Source organism: Argopecten irradians, chromosome 9 (genome assembly GCF_041381155.1).
Source record: "Argopecten irradians isolate NY chromosome 9, Ai_NY, whole genome shotgun sequence".
Taxonomy (NCBI): domain Eukaryota; kingdom Metazoa; phylum Mollusca; class Bivalvia; order Pectinida; family Pectinidae; genus Argopecten; species Argopecten irradians.
In genome coordinates, this window is record NC_091142.1 from 16,006,717 (window position 1) to 16,027,987 (window position 21,271).

At 33.8% G+C, this 21,271-nt stretch overlaps 1 protein-coding gene across 1 annotated transcript in view; it reads right to left on the bottom strand.

Annotated features, from left to right (window-relative positions):
* LOC138331608 (dentin sialophosphoprotein-like) overlaps positions 1-17,511 on the bottom strand; it is a 50,567-nt gene extending 33,056 nt beyond the window's left edge. The window contains exon 1 of the mRNA XM_069279321.1: positions 13,618-17,511. Within this exon, the coding sequence (XP_069135422.1) occupies positions 13,618-16,975 (3,358 nt within the window). The 5' untranslated portion in view covers positions 16,976-17,511. The remainder of the gene's footprint in view (positions 1-13,617) is intronic.
* Between the last annotated feature and the right edge of the window lie 3,760 nt (positions 17,512-21,271).

The following is a 21,271-nucleotide window of genomic DNA, read 5'->3' on the forward strand; positions in this document are numbered from 1 at the left end:
CATAGTCGCGGAAATTTCATCCATGAAATAGTTTTTATCATATGTTAACATTTAGTTATTAAGTACAAACAAGTCATTTCAATAACAGAAATCACAATATTAATGTACTTAGCGGTTGGTTAAGTTGATCAAATCTACAGGTACCATCTTTCTGAAAATTTTATGAATATGGATTGGTGCCATTTTAAAACTGTTATTGAAAGTTATTGATGACATAGATACATTCAAACTGGTAAGGAAATAACGTAACGTGGTTTATTGACAGAAATGTCTATTTCATTTATTTCACATTTTTATGAACTTATACTTTGTTCCCCTCATTGTGATATTATATTTTCGAGATATGGCACAAAGTCAAAACCCAACTTCATTTATTGTTTTGTTTACATACAATATTATACAACTCTTTTACAGACAGGACATTTACTTACACGCATATAATATATATATGTAAACAGAAAGTAGGGTTTATCGCTAATCTACCGCAGTGCCCCTACTTATATTAAGTTACATATCTCCGAGCAGACGACCAACAGAAAGTGATGGGGAACAAGTGTTGTGATGTTCTGGTTTGTATCCCAATCTAATACTGTCCAACCCACTTGTACCCCGAGGCCCTCCACCACATTCCCTCTCTGATACCATACACCAAGTATTTGGCACCGCCATCACAAATACTTGTGTTATAATTTGTATGTATGGTACGCATTAAGGCGATGATCATTTCTGATAATCTTTTTCATAAAAACGAAAATCAATGAAAGGTTCATAAAATTTGTTTTAGTGACTGATAATGTTTCAGGGGTATAACAAAGGACAACTGTCTTATGAATACCAGTCATGAAGATTATCGTATATTAGCTTAATGTTATATACTTGACCTATATAATAGTGCAATGTGGATTGTGAGTAATATAGATAAACCGGTCATGATCTCCCATCTGTGTTAACCATTTAAACGTTGTAGCACTGAGTTACTTGTGAATATCCAATTCAACAACAGTACTAGATAGATGCATGGCTCTATGCGAAATTTTGTTCACGAGTATTTCATATGAATATTTTCATTCTGTCATTGCAGGTCCGTTATATTATCATTAGTTCATATCTTGAGATACATGTATCTTTTTAACAGAGAAAAAAATAAAAAGAAAATTATATAAAATATTAAATCATAGTTATATCAAATAATAAAGTATAAATACCAGATTTATACATTTTAGGTGCTGTCAAATTATCTGAATTATTTGGAGCAAAAAACACCGATGAACATATTTGGACACAATATCACTCAAGTTGTGGGTAGAGAGGACATTCCAGAACTTGCATTAAGACATTTCTTGCAACGACATCTTATGGGTTAACAGCTAGTGACTAGTGACTTGCATACCAGTTATTGTTGTACATAAACATGCCAAAAAGAATAATTCAAGTTTAATTGCTGCTTCATAAACAACTTTTACCCTGACACTTTTCATACACAAATGCGTATATTAGATAAGCAATGTTAAGTTAATGACAAAATCATTTAGTCTAGTGCATAAAACATACAAAGCAGTTACATCATGTTGTTTGAAAAAGATATATAATGTTTATGCATTACTAGATTACCGTGATGTGTCCATTGCCAAAATTGTAAATCAAGATTCATATACAGCATATCATTTCCCTGATATTTATTTTCTGGTAATTAATAAACAGAAATTATAACCTGACAAATTGCTTTGTAAATTGAATCAACAATACAACTCTTGCCAACTTACATAGACAACCTCTCCCGAGGACTACTATTACATAAATGTTTACCTAGTATCCCCAAACACTTTTTAGAAGAGTGTTTTGGTTTGGAGGCGGCTAATGTTAGCACATCATGATTTAGTGACCTGAGAATCCATAGATCCCTAAAATCGACGACCAAATGTAAGTGACAGATTTTGAACTTTAGACTTAGAACTTAATATAACTGAGGACTATAAGATCTGATGAAAGAATTTCAAACACATAATAGTATTTTTCAAATGACTAATTATACACTCAGGCATAACAATATAGCTGGTTGCTTAATAAACAAATATTGATTTGAACCTACACCTTTTCATAAAATTAACTTCTTACTCATTATTACAATATAAGAAAGAAAACCAAGATATGGTTATCTCAGTTTGTGTTCTATGATTTTAAATTTCCTTCCATATTGAAACGCTTAAATATCAATCTATTAAAATATATATTTAGATGTTAGATCCTTCATATATATATTATTTAATGAACACGATTAATTAATCATACATATGCTCAATAAATACGTTCATGGACATATGTGTAGTATTTCAAGATTGTTCAAACGTACATTACATTGACAGGTTCTCTATCAAGTACATTTCCTCATCCGTCTGTACAGTGAACCCTCGGACATCTGTTTAAGTAATCATAGTATCTTTCCCTGTTAGTTGGCAATAAATATTTTCTAATATTCCTTTTTGTTTTTGTTTCCCATCAAGTTTTCATACCTAGGAAAAATAATATGTGCATCTTTGACTTGACAGAACGTCCTGACGCGGAACAATATAGGTTAAAGTGTGGCCACGATTGCTCCTCAACGAACATTGCCAAAGTCCATTAAGACAAAAATGTATATAATCCTACAGTGGATAATAGAAATGTCAGTCTGAACTCGGTATAGGATCTTGTAGAGTCTCATTGACGTGCGTGTCAATCGTCACAGAACAAAGGGGGTGTAGCAGTGAGGTAATTAGGGATTTCGCCAGTACATAGGCTAGAGGCGGAATATTTCTCGTGAAAAAATAATGGTATGTACATGAAAAGATCTCTTGTCATTAACCAATTGCGATTTATAATTCCTGCAAGGTGTTGCCCTTTGTAGCGATGACAGGGACTTGTAACATAACTCTGACTCTATATTTGGATGAACTGGGCTGTGTAGTGTATTACCTCCCGAGAGATACCGGGTACATGTATCTATGTAAGTCTATATAGAGTAAGATATAGGTCAGGCACTTGGACCTGGGGTAAACTATTATTATCCTGAAATTTCATTGTGTCCTGGTATCATGGAGTCAGTCATTTAATTACAAAAACATCGAACAGCCTAATAACAGGACTAATCCGGTCTAAACCGGATGTCGCCGGATCTGGCCGATATAGTCAGGTTCCCTGATTATAGAGGTTTTAACTACTTGACTTATCCGGTCTAATCAGGATGTTGCCGATATTTGGTCGATTTAGCCTGGTTGTCGGATTATAGAGGTTATGATTTCTATAAATTAAGAAGTAGAATGCCTTATAATTATGTCGAAATCTGCCGGGATCCGTATTAGACAAGTGTCGGTTTAGAAAGTTATACTGTATTAAACCAAACAAAAATACATCCAAACTACCGATTGCTTGGCAAATTGGCCACACATAGCATCAAGATTGTCTCTTTTACTGGAGTGAGCATTATGTGCAACTCCGATACATTGTAAGCTAACGACTAGATTGATGCATATCAGCGATCTAAGGGTAAGCTAAAATGAAGTTAAGCTCTTCAAAGATGTCTAGACTTAAGATAACCTTCTACAACACGCATCTCAATCGTGGCCGCAATTGCACATCAGACAACCCCCATACTTTGTAAATATTATCGGATTTAGTAGAATTATCTTCAGCAGTGGATTTGAGTGGCTGTTTCATCGCTGGTAATGTTGCGATTTTTTTTGTATCTTCCAGCTGAAAAACTCTTTCCTGTAAGTCAGTTTTAAATCAAGAAAAAAATATGTTCTTAGTCTACTTCTTTTCTAAGTGAAGAAAATATCTTTAGGATAATAGCAATAGTGTCTGATTTACGAGTTGATTTATTCTTATATATACTGGGTTTAAGTAGTTCATATAATTGTTCGTAAAGTTATTTTAGTAATATCGCAGCATTGCATTAAAATGAATGCTGCACATGCATTGCCTACTATCTGGTGCACATGATTCGGAAATTAAATACAATAATCACTAAAATCCCCCCTTCTTCTTAATGATTTACATTTCTTTTATCTTATTTAAAAACAGAATAAGCAGCATAAAAATAGCATGTCAATTTTGATGATAATGAAAATTAAATATATAAAAGGGAAGAAAAATTATCCAGACATAATCACAACTCTAGCTTTCCTCTGAATTGTTGCTCTTTAATATACATAAAAGACATAACATATCTATATATATACCTATACTTTGTATTTACCGTAGCTTCCTTTGCCATTCTAGAGCCATAAAACGCCATCGTGTCTTTTTATCGGTCGATAATAAGATAACTACTTCTGCACGTGTATATCTCACACAAAAAATATGATTCAAATAGTATTTTTGCTTCCTATTACAGCAGTTTTCCGGTTTCGTAATAAATGCCGTTATTCCATTTTTCTTTGACGATCCGGCAGTAGCAATAAGAACCAATGGTATCAATAATTAAGGTAGCTCCATACTTTTGGGAAAACCCATGTCATTTTTCTCTAACAGGTCTTATTTTCTTGCATTTTTCATGTAGATTTCAAATCTGTAAAGATAAATGGGTGTTCTCGAACTACTTTTTGAGATATTTGAGCTTGAAATATACCATCCATGCAAATTTGCTGACCGAAAATAGAAAAATTCGTAAAATTATGTTTTCTGTGATATTAGGGTGAATATAGTCTCGATCCTGTTGATTTTTTGTCCTAAATTTCTTACGATAGAACAATATACAAAACTATTTTATTTTTACAAATGCTAACTAATTTTTGTTATTTCCCAGGACCCTTTCTATACGTAATTATCATGTTTTGCCATATTTTCGCCCGTAAAAAAATCAATGAATAGACAAAAAAGGAAATGAAAACCCATGTCAATTTCACAATATTTGTATATGATATGCCCAAGGTAATATGTTTTTCAAATATCATATAAAAACACGGGGTCCTCGATCAAAATTTCACAATTTTGTAAGCTTGAAGTTTGTAACTCGCAACCCTACCCCCATTTCATCCAGTGCTAAGATGGGTTATATTTGACTATTTTTTGAAAATCATGCCGCAAAAAAACATTCCACATCAGTTCATACGTTTTTGTGATATTATATCTGGTTTATGTCTGTTTGTTTTTATGATTTTCTCCAAATTGTGTGTTTAAAGGAAATCCGTATGCGATTTTTTTAGAATTCCGGAATTTCGGTCCGGCCGGGTCCCCTATTATGATTTATAGCGACGAACGCCATTTCCGGTGTTTAAAAATCCATTCCCATTTACGACAGGGACCGCAAAAACCACAGAGATAGCATATAATTTTCACTTCACTGCTTTTATTTGATTTATTTAATGATTTTAAACATTCAATATTATATGTAGACAATTTTCACCCATTGAAAAAATATCCAAGTGTGATGTCGTGGCGTATCGGAAACCATTCTGGAATTCAAAGCAACCTCCGCAACTTCCGGTATAGCGTCATATAAATTGGCGCGATTTTCAAAAGTATGGACCTACCTTAAAAGAGAACTATATCCATATTAGAGTGATATAATACAACAAAATAGTAATACGGATGTAACTATTGATATAAGATTTCTCCTCCCTTTGGAACATCACATACATATTTCATAATTAAAATTATTTACACACATGTACTTAAAATGATTAAGATGTTTAAAAATTGCATTTGTCGGCATCATTCAGTTTTTTAAATATTCATTTCAAAACAGGCATTTAAAGCATTCCTTTCCTCGAACATATTTCATTTCAACGCATCTGATGTTAATCAAGTTTATATGATTTTTGTCTATCCATCTTAATTCTATTTTCTAGTGTAATATAAACGTTGCGTAAAGTACTTATTTATAATAACAAATATCAGATGAAAACCAAAAGTAATTTTAAAAATATTTGCACATCATCTAAATTGCCGTGAATAAATATTTGTGGGCAATGTTGATCCGATCAATCTTCGGTCCATATGTATTACGTATTACATAATATAGAAACTATCTCTAGGTCAAATAACTGCGTGAAATACACCAGACTGTCGAGACACCAGCAGCTGCCCTTACACACGGCACTCGGTGCTTGTTAAAACGAGCAAGCAAAATATTCATTGAAAAGAAAGATTATGCCCGCAAAGCTAACTGAACGAAAAATGATGATTTTTGTCAAACGAGGCAATCACTTTATCTCGATTATTGATTATGACATCATACTATTGTAATTGTATGTATTACGTCAAATACGTGTTTACGATATTTATTACACGGTTGGACAGATCAGTGATATACTTAAAATATGTGGGTTTTTTTTCTTCATTTTAAAACAGCTATATGATATGAAATATATGACTTTCCCAAAATACAATTAGATTTATAATTGAGTGATAGCCAATGACTATGTTGTAAATATATAATTTATGAGGAAATAAGGAAACTAATTGAAAAAAAATATGAATGGTTTCTCTGATTACCTTATCTTTGATAAAAACATTTGACTAAATTAGCTTATCATCAGCACATGTTATTTTAAACATGATTCTTACGTATATACTTTTAATTTTTCTTCGAAACACTTACGGTAAAAATTCATCACTTATCAAAAATAGCTACAAGCACAATGAAATCTTAGTAACATTATAAGGTTTATGATCTTTACAATCCTTAATATTATTAGATTATAAATCATTTCTAAACCGTCCTCTTGAGCTAGAGATTGTGTTAAGTGCTAAACTTTTGATTCTTTAGATAGGGACTACCATGAAGATTATTTCGCAGTAAACTGCAAGACGATGACGTCGAGAATACACAACATTAAAACATGATAGCGGGTGATTCTATAATGATTTAAAAGCATTCTCAACATTTAATTGTCCGTAACAGACAATGCGTCTTGATGGAGCCTATTTTTTATTTAATCGTTTAAAATTCAAAAGAGAAAAACAGTACAGGTTTACACGAAAACAACGTTTTACCGATTTGAATTAATTTAAGTCTGGAAAGATGAAATTTGCATAAGTAATACACAGAATATTCAATGATCTTAACTCTGTGTTCATATTATTTTGTTCATAGTTAAAAAGAATAAATAAAAGGAATGTAGATGTGTATCTTAAGATAAATTACATGTATTTATTATAAATATTAATCAAATAGCTACATTTCAATGAATCTCAACATCCAGATGATGCCGCCATTTCGTTACGGCATCCTCAAATCCTGACGACACGTCATGACTCACAAATTTCCAGCCAATTAATTGCCTTCCATGCTATTACATTTATGACATATGTAAGCATATTACATGGAATATCAGACTGATGATCTGATAAACAGTACATTACTAACTTTCAGAAGGACATTTTACTTTGAATGTTCTATTTTTGAATTATACGTCCATATGAATACATCATACGTCTAATCCCCCACATCATCATCCCCAATGGTGTCAATAAAATATACTTTATAACCGTTTGCACCAAATAGTATGGTATATGTCCCTTATTTGTATTAATACTGATAAAAAGATAACAGGGTCCGGGTGTTCAAAGGGTTGCTAGCTTAGTCGCTTGATTAAGGACATTTTTATTTCTCATTTTCTGTAAAACTTGTTCATGAAAGTACATTGCAATGGAATAGCAGCATGGCTTCTATGATTAAAATGGTAGGTTTCTATTAAACATATGTGCGTTAATACATTGTATCTTATCCACGTTTTTATGTTAAATATGTTAGCCGTATTACAGTGATATCGAACAACAGCGACATAGGTACATAATGTATTATCTTGACGAGTGTCGTACCAGATAAAAGGCAGTGCAAGGACTGTAGATGATTATACATCACTCGGGCTGCGCATCAAAGAGTAATTATACAGGATATAAGCGGCATTGCAAATACTGACAATGATTCAAGCGACGTATCAGGTACTACAGAGTAGTCTGCCATCCACCATGTTCTTCCATGGGATTTCTCTGTGTGGGGACAATATGGATTGCCAGTAAAACCTCTTTTTAGATTACATCTTTATCAGAAACAGCTGGGATGATAAAGAACAATACGTTACTAGGAGAACCTACATTACGCAATGAGAATATCTTCATATTCTAAGTTGGCTAAGCCAATAAGAGGAACCGATTATTGTAGAAGTGTGATTGAAAGACTGTCTACATGACGTCAATATATATCGACGCATAAAAAGCAACATTTCTTTTATGTTACCAAATTGTTCAACGAGTGTTCACAGATATACAATACACAGCATAAGCGATACTCAAGTACCTACTCGGCTGTACTGTATTTGCCGTGTAGGAAACCCCTTACACTTCTCTATCCCCGATATTTAAATACAGGAAAGTAATAATATTTGTTACACAACCAGTAAATATTCAGAGATGACGTTTCGATGATGATGAGTAGTATAATGTAATCGGAACTCATCGGATTTATAACATGACCTTAGATGTGATAGATGTAAGAATATGTAAGAAAATCAAACATTAAACTCAAATCAAACTTAATTACGCTCTATGTGCGTAAAAACTAGCCTTATTTTAAGAAATTGAATATGACGTTTTCTCCGTCGAGACGGACAAAACACAATTTCAACGAACTGGCACTTTTCGGTAGGTATTGCCTTCAGTGGCATCCATGTTGTTAGGAAAGTACTTCCTTAGATTCGAAGTTAATGCTCCCGTATCACATCCGAAGTCAATGTACGACAGTTACATTCGAGGAGTTTCGAGTAAGTATGATGTGTTCACTGGCCACCGTCGTTAGAAAGAAGAAATAATCCAGGAACAAATGCGCTGCAAATGTGCATATTCGCAGAATGTATACCATTGTTCATCATATGAAGAACTAATGCATACAGATATATGACCACAAAACGAAAATAATCAAAACTATACATTAAATACTCTGTGTTTATATATTAAGCACATTACGGGGATAATGGATATTAAGAAAATAAGAGAAGAATTATGTGCTTGTAAAAACGAAAGACTCTTTCCCACAATAATTATACTATTCGCAAAAATAATTGTCCAATGACTCAGGACATTTTAACAATCTTGCCTATCAGAAATCATCTGACAAGTCTTGATTTCATAGCAAACATGGGAATTGTAGTGAAATCATTATGTCTTATTTTTTTATTTGTGATTTTTATCAACTTTCATCATTTTCAAAACTTTCTTACTATTTTCATAATAGTGGTGCTTTTGAATAAAGACAAAAGGTTTTTAAAACACGTCTTGATTGTAATGCAATTTCCAATTATAGATGTAAACGTTTGTATGTGTCAAATAGTTGAACGATTTTATTAGAATTTCTAGCAAAATTAAGCAATTTAAATTAATTGCAATAAACCAGGCAATTGTCAAACATTTCCGCATACTTGTGAAAACAGTTATGATTAATCTTCGTAAAACTCTGCAATGCATATTCAAAACTTTAAAAGACATAACAATTATCGATGTTTGATTAGTGATATAATCAATCCTCTAACTCAAGGTCACTCGTTGAAGGTAATTTGGGGGCCATTGTGTTGTTCATTAGTCGACGATTACTGTTTTAGTCACGGAAAATATTTTTGTTGATAATTCTGACAGTCATACCTAGATACCTTATTTAAATTTGGATAAAAGCTTATTAACTTCAGTGGTAGGTTTGTATAATAGAAAACTATTAAAACGAGTGGCAGCATAGCAACAGTGTCAGGCTATACAATCAGGAACTAAAAGGGTGATTACAATATCGGGAAAGCGTAGCAGGAAGTATATATAAACAAATCCTTTGGCAAAATCTCAATTGGAGTAAGCAGAAACTAGACAATTGGAGCTGCAGGAATTTCAATTAGGTAAAGAAGCAGACAATGCCGTTATCACAGCAAGTTGTTATAAGGACGGAGGCCTTCCTGTAGGCTGCGCAAACGAAACTCGTGGTGATTAAACTGGTATACGCAAATTTAATCTTTGATGTATTTCCTGCAGAAAGGAAAATTTAGCATTCTCTTCGTTAATTTTATAACTTTGGTATAGCTAGGTTTTGTTAGTGGATGGGCATAAAAAGAGAAACACATATCGACAAGACTCAGAATGTTACAAGTTCATTTGATTTTGCGTTAATGAAATTATATCGAGAGAGAATACTATGATTACAATTCCTTATTTTTGAAGTTTATTTTGAGTTTCATTTTTTTGCTTTGTAAACTTTTATGATGCACGGAAGATGTAAAAGCATGTGCATCTTTTTCTAATATCTACAGTCTTCGGTTAACCAAAACTTCATATCAGAAGGTTGAGCAACTTTGCAATTATTCCCTGTACTATTTTCGCTAAGTTCTGCCAATTACTTCGCATCTTCAAAGCTATGTTACCTAGTCTCACATTTAAGTAACATTTCCCATCAATATGTTCTAAATACGTGTAGATATACTTATTTAGAGTCTACACACTACACATTAAAAGCTCAAAATCCGAAGCAGTCCAGACGTAAAAATGGTTTGGTTGTGATATTTGCAATGTGCAATGGCGTAATAAATTTATCATTTTATAAATATGATAGTCAATTGGAATATCTGGAGAAAACACATCGATCCACAGCCGGGAATTCGTGTATGCCAAAATAAACATATTTTAGCGGTATTCTTAGTTGACCGCTTTTCGCGCCAAGGAATGAACGCCATTAAGTAAGATTGCGCTAATCGGAAATGGTAAATATATTGCCAGTACAGAGGAAGCGTAGTATTATTTTTGCGCAAAAAATATAACTCTATTAAGTTTATGTTTGTATTTGTTACAGTCAATATTTGTGTTTTGTATATTCACATGTGACTACTGTACCAAAATTTATGGATTTTCATCTGAATGAAAATATGTTGATTCCTTTTGAAAGGTACAGGTAATGTGTTTTCCTCTCCATTTGAACACATGGCGACAATGCATGAAATCAGATCACCATTACAATGTTCTAGGAATCAATGTAATTGGATTATAGAGAATGCAATTAACATTTAACGTCGTTGTAGGATATATATTCCTCGAGTTATATCCTAAAATGAAATCATAGCTCTAAGAATAATACCGAAACAAAAGGTTAACTAACTATTATGTAAAAACATTTCCTTCCTCGAAATAAAAACTTACGCTGACGTAAAAATAGATTTCATGTCGGTACTTTCACATACTTCAGTGCGTCATTGAATAGCATATCTCTTTGCCATTAGCCTTGTTCCTATTTTTAGCTCTCGCGCGAATGTTTCTTATTAAACAGAAGAAAAAATAAACATTTCTAAGGACTTGTTAATGCGTGTGACGAGTAAATAGCTTTTTAAAGCTTTCTAAATTATAACTCAATTATTCTTAAAACACTAAAATGGGAATTAGGTTAATTATGAAGTAGTTTCCGTCTTTCATATGACGATTGGCTTCTATATCAAAGTAGATAATTCTCCTCGTATATAAGTGGATCACGAGCTTAACTACTATAAACTTTTCATAAGGGCCGATAACTATAAGACATGTAACTTTTATTATATACTTGTGTGCTAATTCATGAAATAAAAATAATATTATAAAAAAACTGCTATTTGATTATATTTGTTATTACCTGCGCGTTTGAAGAAAAAAATATAATAATTAAAAAGTGAAAAAAATGTCAGAAATGTTTTACAAGATACATAATTTAAAATAATTGTTAACATTTACCAAACGAAGAAAATATATTCTATCGGCAGAGTTATCAATTCTGGTGGTAAAAAATGCTTCTCAACGTTATTTATTGTTTACCATTTTAAGCTAACAAAAGACAGCTTAATGATAGCTGGTACTATTTTTCTATTCAGGTCAATTCTGGACAAAGAAGCGTATTTTTACATAAAAGAAGCTGGGATGTTGTTAACATATATTGCCTTCCTTTTATTTCACCTGTAAACATGCTGTCCATCGGCATACATGTCTAGAAAGATAATGTTCAGTACAGAAATATTTTAAAGAGGATTATGTTATCGAGATTTGTTTGATTTATAATGTAAACGAACATGACGTTTATGATGTTTCAGTTATACATATTATTTTACATCTTCGTTTGTGCGATGTTTTTGTTGCAAAAAACATTCTTAGAATCTCTATATCAATGAAGTAGCCATGTTGTAAACTAACATTTGTAATTGTGTTTGGTAACATGTAAATATGAACACACGTGTAGATTATTATGGGATAGGTTAATATAAGGGATATATTGAAGATTATTATGGGATAGATTGAAAATTATTATGGAATAGATTAAAGATTTTTATGGGTTATGTTGAAGATTTTTAAGGGATATGTCGAAGATTATCACGGGATGGGTTGGAGATTATTATAGGATACATTAAAAATTAAAATGGGTATATTGAGGATTATCATAGGATAAAATGATTATTATTATGGGATAGGTTGAGGGTTATTATGGGATAGATTGCAGATTATTATAGGATAGGTTAAATATTATTATTGGATAGTATAAAGATTATCAAGGGATAGGTAGAAGATTATTATGGGATAGATTGAAGGACAATGCTGGTAACACACATAGCAACATTCTGTATCACCACATTAAATGACCTTGACCGAGGAAGCTTATTTCATCGGTGTGCGACTTTGATTTATGTTAATCTGTATCTCCTAAAACCAAGTATAAAGATATCGAGAAACTCCTTCAATGTGTGCACATAATAACGATCAATGTTGCCGGTAGCAATGTCATGATTCATCTGAAGCATGTTTAGACTAGAAAACTCTGAACATTAAGCAATCTTTACCAAGGAGAAGATAAAACAATGAGAATCACATGTAAAGTATATCTCGGGACTTAGTTTAGTTCAAGTAACATGTGATGTAGATGATATCTCAGACAATAGATCTACCAATCATTGTGATTATGATTTATATGTCAATACTTTATATGATTTAAGACGATAATTAATAAATTACAGGTACACAATATAATATGACACGTAATATTATATATTTCTTAATGCCATATACAAAATGTAGTACGCTGTTGATTTGAATGTCAGAAGGCCAATGCAATGGGCTATACCATTAACAATGATTTATGGGCCAATGGGCTATAAAATTGACAATGATTTATGGGCTAATGGTCTATACGTTTAACCATGATTTATGGGCCAATATGATAGAGCATTACCAATATGTGTAGATTAATAGGTTCAACAATGAAATAATTTCAGACACAGACGAAACATCATGATTTGAACGATAGTACAGTAAAACAGTATACTGGTTTGTAGGTCGATACACATAATACAATTCATTTTATGATACATATAAATCATTTTACATAAGTCAGTGCAGTGTCTGGACTCTGTAACTGAGAGGTATACTGTATATTCATTGTTTTATACAGTATTGATAAGTCTATATACGAATATAGACAAATATATAGTTACATGTAAGACCAAAAAAAGTAAAATTCTATGGTATAAATGTAAAAAATTGAAAATACCTCCTCCTATGTGAAAGCACAGTAGTGTATGTGCTATTCAGTTTGAATTAAAATATTTTACCTGAAATAAATACTTATGGTGAAAAAATATATATTGATATACTCACCAATGGTTGTCATAACAGTGATGGCGAAGAGTAGAGAACTTGCAAAAGACCATTGCAATTCAGATTCACTTTGTTCATCTTTGTTGTTCCAGCCGTTCATTTCTGTCGCTATATACACCTCAGTTTGGAAATTAACAAGAAGTGTGTTCACCTCTGCAGTAAAGTTATCCCGACTACGCTTGTTCATTTCTAATTCGACTGCTAGTTGCATAATTTTATTTATAGCGCCCTCTCTTTCCTGCTTCACGTGGATTCTAGTCTTTTTCTCCCATGGAGCTTCGAGAGCCTGGAAAATGAAGCCCCCAAGAATGGAATAAGCCACAACAAGAGAACACAGTCCTATATGTGAAAACAAAAACGCTATAAACTGTTTACAACACGTGATAACTTTTCTCCGTTTTTCTAGCATACGGCTTTCACGTCTTGTGGCTAAATGCCGGCGAGTCGGTGGCAAAGCTGGTTCTTCATCCAGTGGTTCATCGGATGCCACTGGTTGATCTCCTGGTTCAAACTTAATGTGCTTTTTAGGTAAATCATCGTTTAAATCAATAACATCGTCGACAATGTCGGTTTCCTGTAACAGAGCCAGTTTACTAAGACTGATATTGGTCTCGTTTTCTATTATAACTTTAGTATCGACTTTGACTTCCTGTTCGTCGGGTTTATCCGATTTTTCGGATTTTTTGTCTACAGGTTTCGCTTTATCATCTTTTGGATCTCCCTTTCCGCGAGACTTAATTGATCGCTTACTGGGGCGTTTCTTTGATAATTCAGCCTGCTTGCGGTGCTTTGAAAGACGTCTTTTCATAGTAATTATGTCCATAAGAGAAAGTTTTTTCTGAGGTTTTGTGGTATCCTCTTTATCCTCCTCTTTTTCATAGTCTGGGTTTATTACAGACTCGCCTGAATTATTCTTTAATATACCCGACAACCTAGGTGCACTGTCAGGGGTATCACTGTCTTTTTGAACCTCTGCTTCTGAAGTCTGAATTTCACTAAGCGGTGGTAGTCTTTTCCTTTTCAAAGCTGGAGTAGATTCCGGAGTTTTGAAAACCGAATAGTCATCTATCTCAGAAATATCAATAGCCATATTATTATCACTATCAGAACTAGAATTTCGAGATGACTTTCGTTTTGTTTTGTCTTTTGATGTCGTAGCTTTGTCATCTTTATCGCCATGTTCCTTTGCAAATTCCACATTATGTAGGTATGATTTCTTCATGAAACCCTCAGCTGTGTCACGTAGACTCAATTTTGCACTTTTGTTTACTGTTGGGTCCTCCTTTTTATCCATTTTGAGACTTTCTAAAGACGTTTGCACACTCCTAGATATTGGCTTACTGTCTTTTCGTTTCTCATTGTCACTCAATTCGGATTGAGTTCCCGTTGTAAAAACTAACGGTTTAGCGACATTGCCTTTGTTAATTTTCCCCCATAAACTAGCACTATTGTTTGCACCTTGTGATGATTTAGTCAGAGGCACAACACTTTTATTCGGAATGTCTGGAGTGGAAACAATGTCATCTTTTCTCTTATTCTCCTTCTCTGATTCTTGTACGTCCTCTTTTGTTTTCTGTTCTTTTACTTCGGAATCATTTCTCTCTTTATCGTATTCCTTTCCCGCTGTTATATCTCCTCGTTTTTCCATGTCTTTTGATAGTTTTTCTTTGACCTCCTTCGCCTTACTCCTTGGCAAACTTCGACCACTGAATCGACGAGGAGATTTATATGTGCTCCTTGACAACCTTGTTGTATCTTTTTGCTCAGGGACATATCTCCCTCTCTCACGAGACACAGTATTACTATTTTCAGCGTCTGTGTCTTTCTGTTCACTTGTATTACCAACACTGTTGATCTGATTTAATCCTCTTATCTCCCTTTTTGTCGTGTCCTGAGAACTTGTCAGCCATGCTGTTACATTGTCACTACCTTTTGACACAGGTAACGATTTTATACTTTGCTTTGAAATAGGATCTGTTACTTTTTCCTCTTTTCTGTTATCATCATCATTAATTTTGTCATTATTTATCGCCTTTGGTGTTTGAAAAGTTTCAGCAATAACGTCCTGTTTATCTTTCGATTTCCCAGGAATAAAAAGCACTGGAATCTTACCTTTAGGATGAACGTCTGTATCCGGTATGGGAGCACTCTCATTTCTACTCTCCTCGGTGCTATTCCGTTCCAATAATCCAACTCCCGATGAATCAGTGAGGTGAGGTAGGGTCTTACTCAGGTTTATGAAGTTCGAGAACGATTCTTTACGATTCTTTTCAAGTTGTTTGGCATCAATGGGGTCAGAATAAGTAGCGGTACTTGGAATAGAGTCGCGGTTCCTGTTTTCCTGGACAGTATCAGATGATTGCTCCTTTGAAACAGGCGAGTGTGGTGTTTCCATTGCTTTCAGGCTTTTAACTCCATCATCCAATACATCAGTAGGTGCACTTTTATTAACGAGGTTTAATATCGGATCATTACTATGAACTATCGGAGATGTTTCAGATGGACCAGTTTCGTTTCCGATCGCCTTTTCACCTTCACCTTTTTCATCAGCATCCTTATCCAGTAACGAAACAGCGTCATTCACTTCTTTACCTTTCTTCCGACGACTCATATCTGCACTGATTGACCTTTTATACAATTTCTTGTCCTCATCCGTTTTTGAAAATGGAATCGAACTTTCAATATGTGTGAGGTCGGGCAGAGATGACGAATGGGATTCCATGGATTCAGATTTCCCAACACCCTCTAGTGTTGGTTTTAGTGTATAATTATCCATGGGCGATAACGCACTAACCGGGGTCTTTCTGACGATACTTTTAACTCGTTTTGCTTCCCCGACCGTCATACGTTTTAGCTTATCCCTTGAATCCGCTGACCCACTAAGATTATCGGACATTCCGAATTCTCCAATTGTCTTTTGATCTGCCGGAGAAACATTGTCTCCGCTAATTGCTTTCACTACCTGACAGTCATTTTCGGAGTTGTCCTGTATTCCGCCAGTACTAAGAGATCTTTGTTTTTGAAGTTTTGATTTCCGGAATAAATTTTTAAAACTCCGGCGTTCTGACGAACTCCTGGAACGCGTTGCCCTTGGCAATGTATTAACTTCTTCAACTTTAGGCCTTGTTTCGTCACCATTTTCATTGCTGTTCTCTAATCGTGCCGTCTGCCCAGCAGTCACCACGTTTTCATCATTTTCACAGTTTGTAGCGACAAAGACTTCGTCGGTATCATTTTCCTTTCCTGCTTTGGATTCGCTATCTTTCCCATCATTTTTCTTTTTCTTTTCTTTTTTCTTTGAACTTTTTCTACGTTTTGATTTTGTTGCCTGTTCGATTTCATCATCGTCGTTCTTCATTATGCCAGAATGGCCTACATCTAGATAACTGATGTTCTATCCTTTAAATCAATCACTAGGCCACGCAGAAGCAAAACCATACACAATATTGCAAACCATTACTTAAAATGTCCAGGCAACAATGTTCCGAAGTAAAGTTTTGTCCATGAAACACATAGAGATCCAGTTTCAACAGTGTCGGAATGAAAATATCCTTGAAAATGTTTCACTGCGCGCAAAAATATATATCACACTTTAGACTCGTTATAAACAAATGCGTGACGTTGTTGAGTTGTATTTATTGCAAATTTGATCCATAAATAACTTCGGAAAGTCTGTCCACAACACAAATGTTAATCTTTATGTATTCACAACTGTTGTACCGAAGCATGGTTTCTCCTCCTCGCGACTGTAGTGAAATAGGTAGCCTCGTGCGATACAGTTCTGTCCCGATGGATATACCACCCGCACCATCTGTAAATATAACACCGACTCTCTCTCTCTCCTGCAGCAACCGGCCCGTGCAAGCATGTAGAGTCAGAATAGACGACTGTCGATGTTAATTCCGTGCGCGTGTATTGCCTAGCAGACTATGAACGCCAAGGTTTTATATCCCGATTGTAGTGCTAGTGTAACATAGTCTGATAGAAAGTGTCGAGGACAAACACAAGTTTTTGTTTACGTCACAAACATACACGTGGTCCTTGGGTCTGCGAGTTATACCTTAATTAACAAAATATTAATTAATTAATACATAATAAATATCAATTAAAGATGCGTCTTAATTACAGTATGATACTATTAACGAACGATGCATATGGCTTAGTAAGTTATCGTGTCTGTTATGCTAAGTTATGATTGGTTTATAGTTATAAGCACGTGCGCCGCGTGAGTGCTATATCGACCCGATTTTAGTTCCTTTTTTTAATTAATACACCATGTTCATAACTTGACCTAAAGGACCCGTGGTAATAAACTTATTTTACATTTTGAAAGCAGCGGAAGCGTATTGAGTCACTATCTTCAAAAACGTATAGAGTAAGTGAAGGAACAACGATCACAGGTATCAATGCGAATGGAGATCAAAGCACCACCTGTCGGGTAACTTGATTAAGATCAAAATCCATCTTTATAAGCATGAGTGATTGAACTTTTTCTTGTTTTCTTGTTTTATAATCTTCAAATGTATACAAAAATCTTTTGACGACTTTTAATCTAAATAAAATATGAATTAGCAATGAATTATTTTTGCATATGTATACTTTGAGGTTTTGTCTTTGCAAAGGGATGATAAATTGTCCAGCAAATAATTTAAAAAGAGAAACTATTGTTATTGATTCCTTTCTAAACGTAACTAGTTTAAACTATTTATATTATCGCACGATAGTTTGAAAAAAAGGTCAATGCTATATACTCCCTTGAACTGCTTGGGAACCTAATTTTTGTCAGAGTGGAAAAAATGAATGCATAGGTCATACAATGTACATTGTGCAAAGGTCAACAATTATTTGTGAATACGTATTTCAGACACATCGAACGTATGCTTTATAAATTCTTTTGTAAATTATTAGGTATTGTTTAAAGTTTTATCACATACCTGAAAATGACTGCTAGTTAATACATAATTTTTTTGACCATTCAAAATTAAACCAAACGGTTTGGATTATTTCGCTAGATCGAATGAATACGCATACCGCATTGGACACATTTGATTAAAATTCATCGCGTCCAAACATTGTGTGAATACACAGAATGGATAGGTCGTGTGTATTTTCAAACATGTACTTAAATAGTCACGATTTGCAAACGTTGTCCAATAATCCAAAAACAGTCGCTGTGGCGTACATGCACATGTATCACTTGGCCGAAGTCACCAGAGGTTAACCCGTGATCAAAAGCCGATGTGGAACTGTAATAATGAACCAATAAAATAATGATTCATAGTGAATTTCTTTAATTTCAAATGATATGGACGGATTTCATCGGTTCTTGAATATTTCACCATGAAATACAATTTATTAGATACATATAAATGTATATTCACCCTAAAAAGTTTAATCTCGAAGTGCAGTTTGTTAAATAGCATCAAATATTTCTCAGGTCTTAAACCCGTCTTCAAGAGTATCCAATATTCAGTGGTTCATAAATGCGTCAATCTACCTCGGTCAAAGGTAATAACTGTATAGTAGACCTTCTGTCTGACTATGGCAGATAAATATACAGAGCTATACATATAGACCACAGCCGTGATGTATTACGCTTATTGCGACACACAACATTGGAAGTAGACCAAAAGAAAATGTCGAGGGGATCAAATTTAATGTAGATGTGATCTATTCCAACTGACAGCAGTTATGAAAGACATGGTTGGCAGATTCGAAAATACATATGTAGGTACGGCTACCGTAATTTGTCAGAAAACACTCGATGATATGATGTTAACGGCAAATCTACGCTCCTTCAGCTGCCATAGGAAATATTTTATAGTTCCATAAAGCGTTTATGACTTGTTGATCTGATGATGCCAAACTAAATGTTTTAATGTTTTTACAACGAGCTAAACTTTAAGTTTATTTTTGCGTGTTTCTGTTAACGTATTGTATACAAACGTCTATGGCAATTTAGTCACCTTAAATAGTTTTAAACATATGACTAGAGTCAGTAACGTACATGTATTGATAGCTGTAATAGTTAATTTATACAGACATGAGGGTAAAACAATATATCAACATGCTTCTTATATATTGTAATTTCTATTCTTAAAACTTGTTTTCTACCAACATCATTTTACCTAATATTTACGTCATACGTATACATCATCCTTCATTTCTTCTTCTGTAGAAGACGGATCATAAGTTTATCATTTGAGTCAAAGTCCGTTAAAATTACGCGAAGGACGTTTTAGGGCGAAAACTTCCCACGCGCGCAATGTGTGGTATAAGTATGAAAACATGTCGCAAAACGTTAGCAGATCTATTTATCACGCAAATAATAATAGAGCGGAAAGTTTATCCGTGAAATTAAACACTCGCAAAAGTATCCAAGTTTACAGTAAATATCTTTATATGGACAGTGCATGGTAGGTTTCATTAGTTTAAAAGGTTTAAGATCCAACACCATTTATATCTTATACTTATCACGAAAATGTACTTTTAATCTAAATAATGATTACGACACATTGCAATTGTTGTTATGGATCTAGAATTACTTCTTAGAAAATATAATATTTGTTTGTTTGTTTGTTTTTGTTTTTGTTTTTTTGCTTGTTTTTTTTTACGCTGAAATCAGCATTGTTCATTGAAAATCAATCTAGGCTTTGAAACTTTCATATAGCTTGGCCTCGCCTTCATTTTTACTCACTCTCGAAAGTAGAGAATAATAGACTTACACGATGAAGGAATTAACTACATATGTATATGATTTATATGTAACTAACACCAGACTTCAACAAGGCGATCTAAATTGAACCGCGCTCTTTTTTGTTGGTATTACGATAATAAGGTTTGTGAATCTTTTATATTAGTAATTAGATGATTTCTTTTGGGGTTCTATTTTTTGTATTTTCTTTGCATATAAAGTGTACATTAGTTTTTTTCCTGAACCCATAATACAAGTAGGCCATCTTATGTTTTGTTTCATTAATCCTCCTTGAGGAAACAAGAAAATCGCGCTCGTCGGGACTAGCTAGACATTATACTCTAAAATCATTTATATAACATCTGAGAGTTATGCATTATAAGTTCTTCAATTATCATTTTTGGCTATATATTTATCTTGATAAAATGTTATTGATTGTTTGTTTGATTAATTAATGTGTTTGTTTTATTGATTAACGTCCTATTAAAATTCAGGGTCATGTAAGGACGGCCTCTCATATGTGCGGTCGTTGCATGTATGTAATGCACAGTGCGTGTTTTGGGAGACTGCGGTATGTTCATGTTGTGTATTGTTGTATAATGGAACTGTTGCCCCTTTTTTAGTGCTATCTGATTGGTCTAGACCGCTCGGACAGGTCTTGACAAAATGCAATGTCAACCTGAGACCGACGAACACCTGTTCAGAGGTTGACATTGCAAATCCGGTAACCTGACTATAAATAGACACAGGGAATTCCCTGTCTTTTCCACATTTTTGACCAATTAAGATAGAGTATCGCTGATCATCGGGCAATAGCTCAATCCAACATGGCAAACAGCAGTGAGGTAGGATTAGGAAAGATGTTTTAACACATTTTAAATGTATCGATATGTTAGAAAGCTATATTGTGAAGAAATACAGCAGAAAGGATTAAAAGTACCTACTGAGGATTTGTTTAAA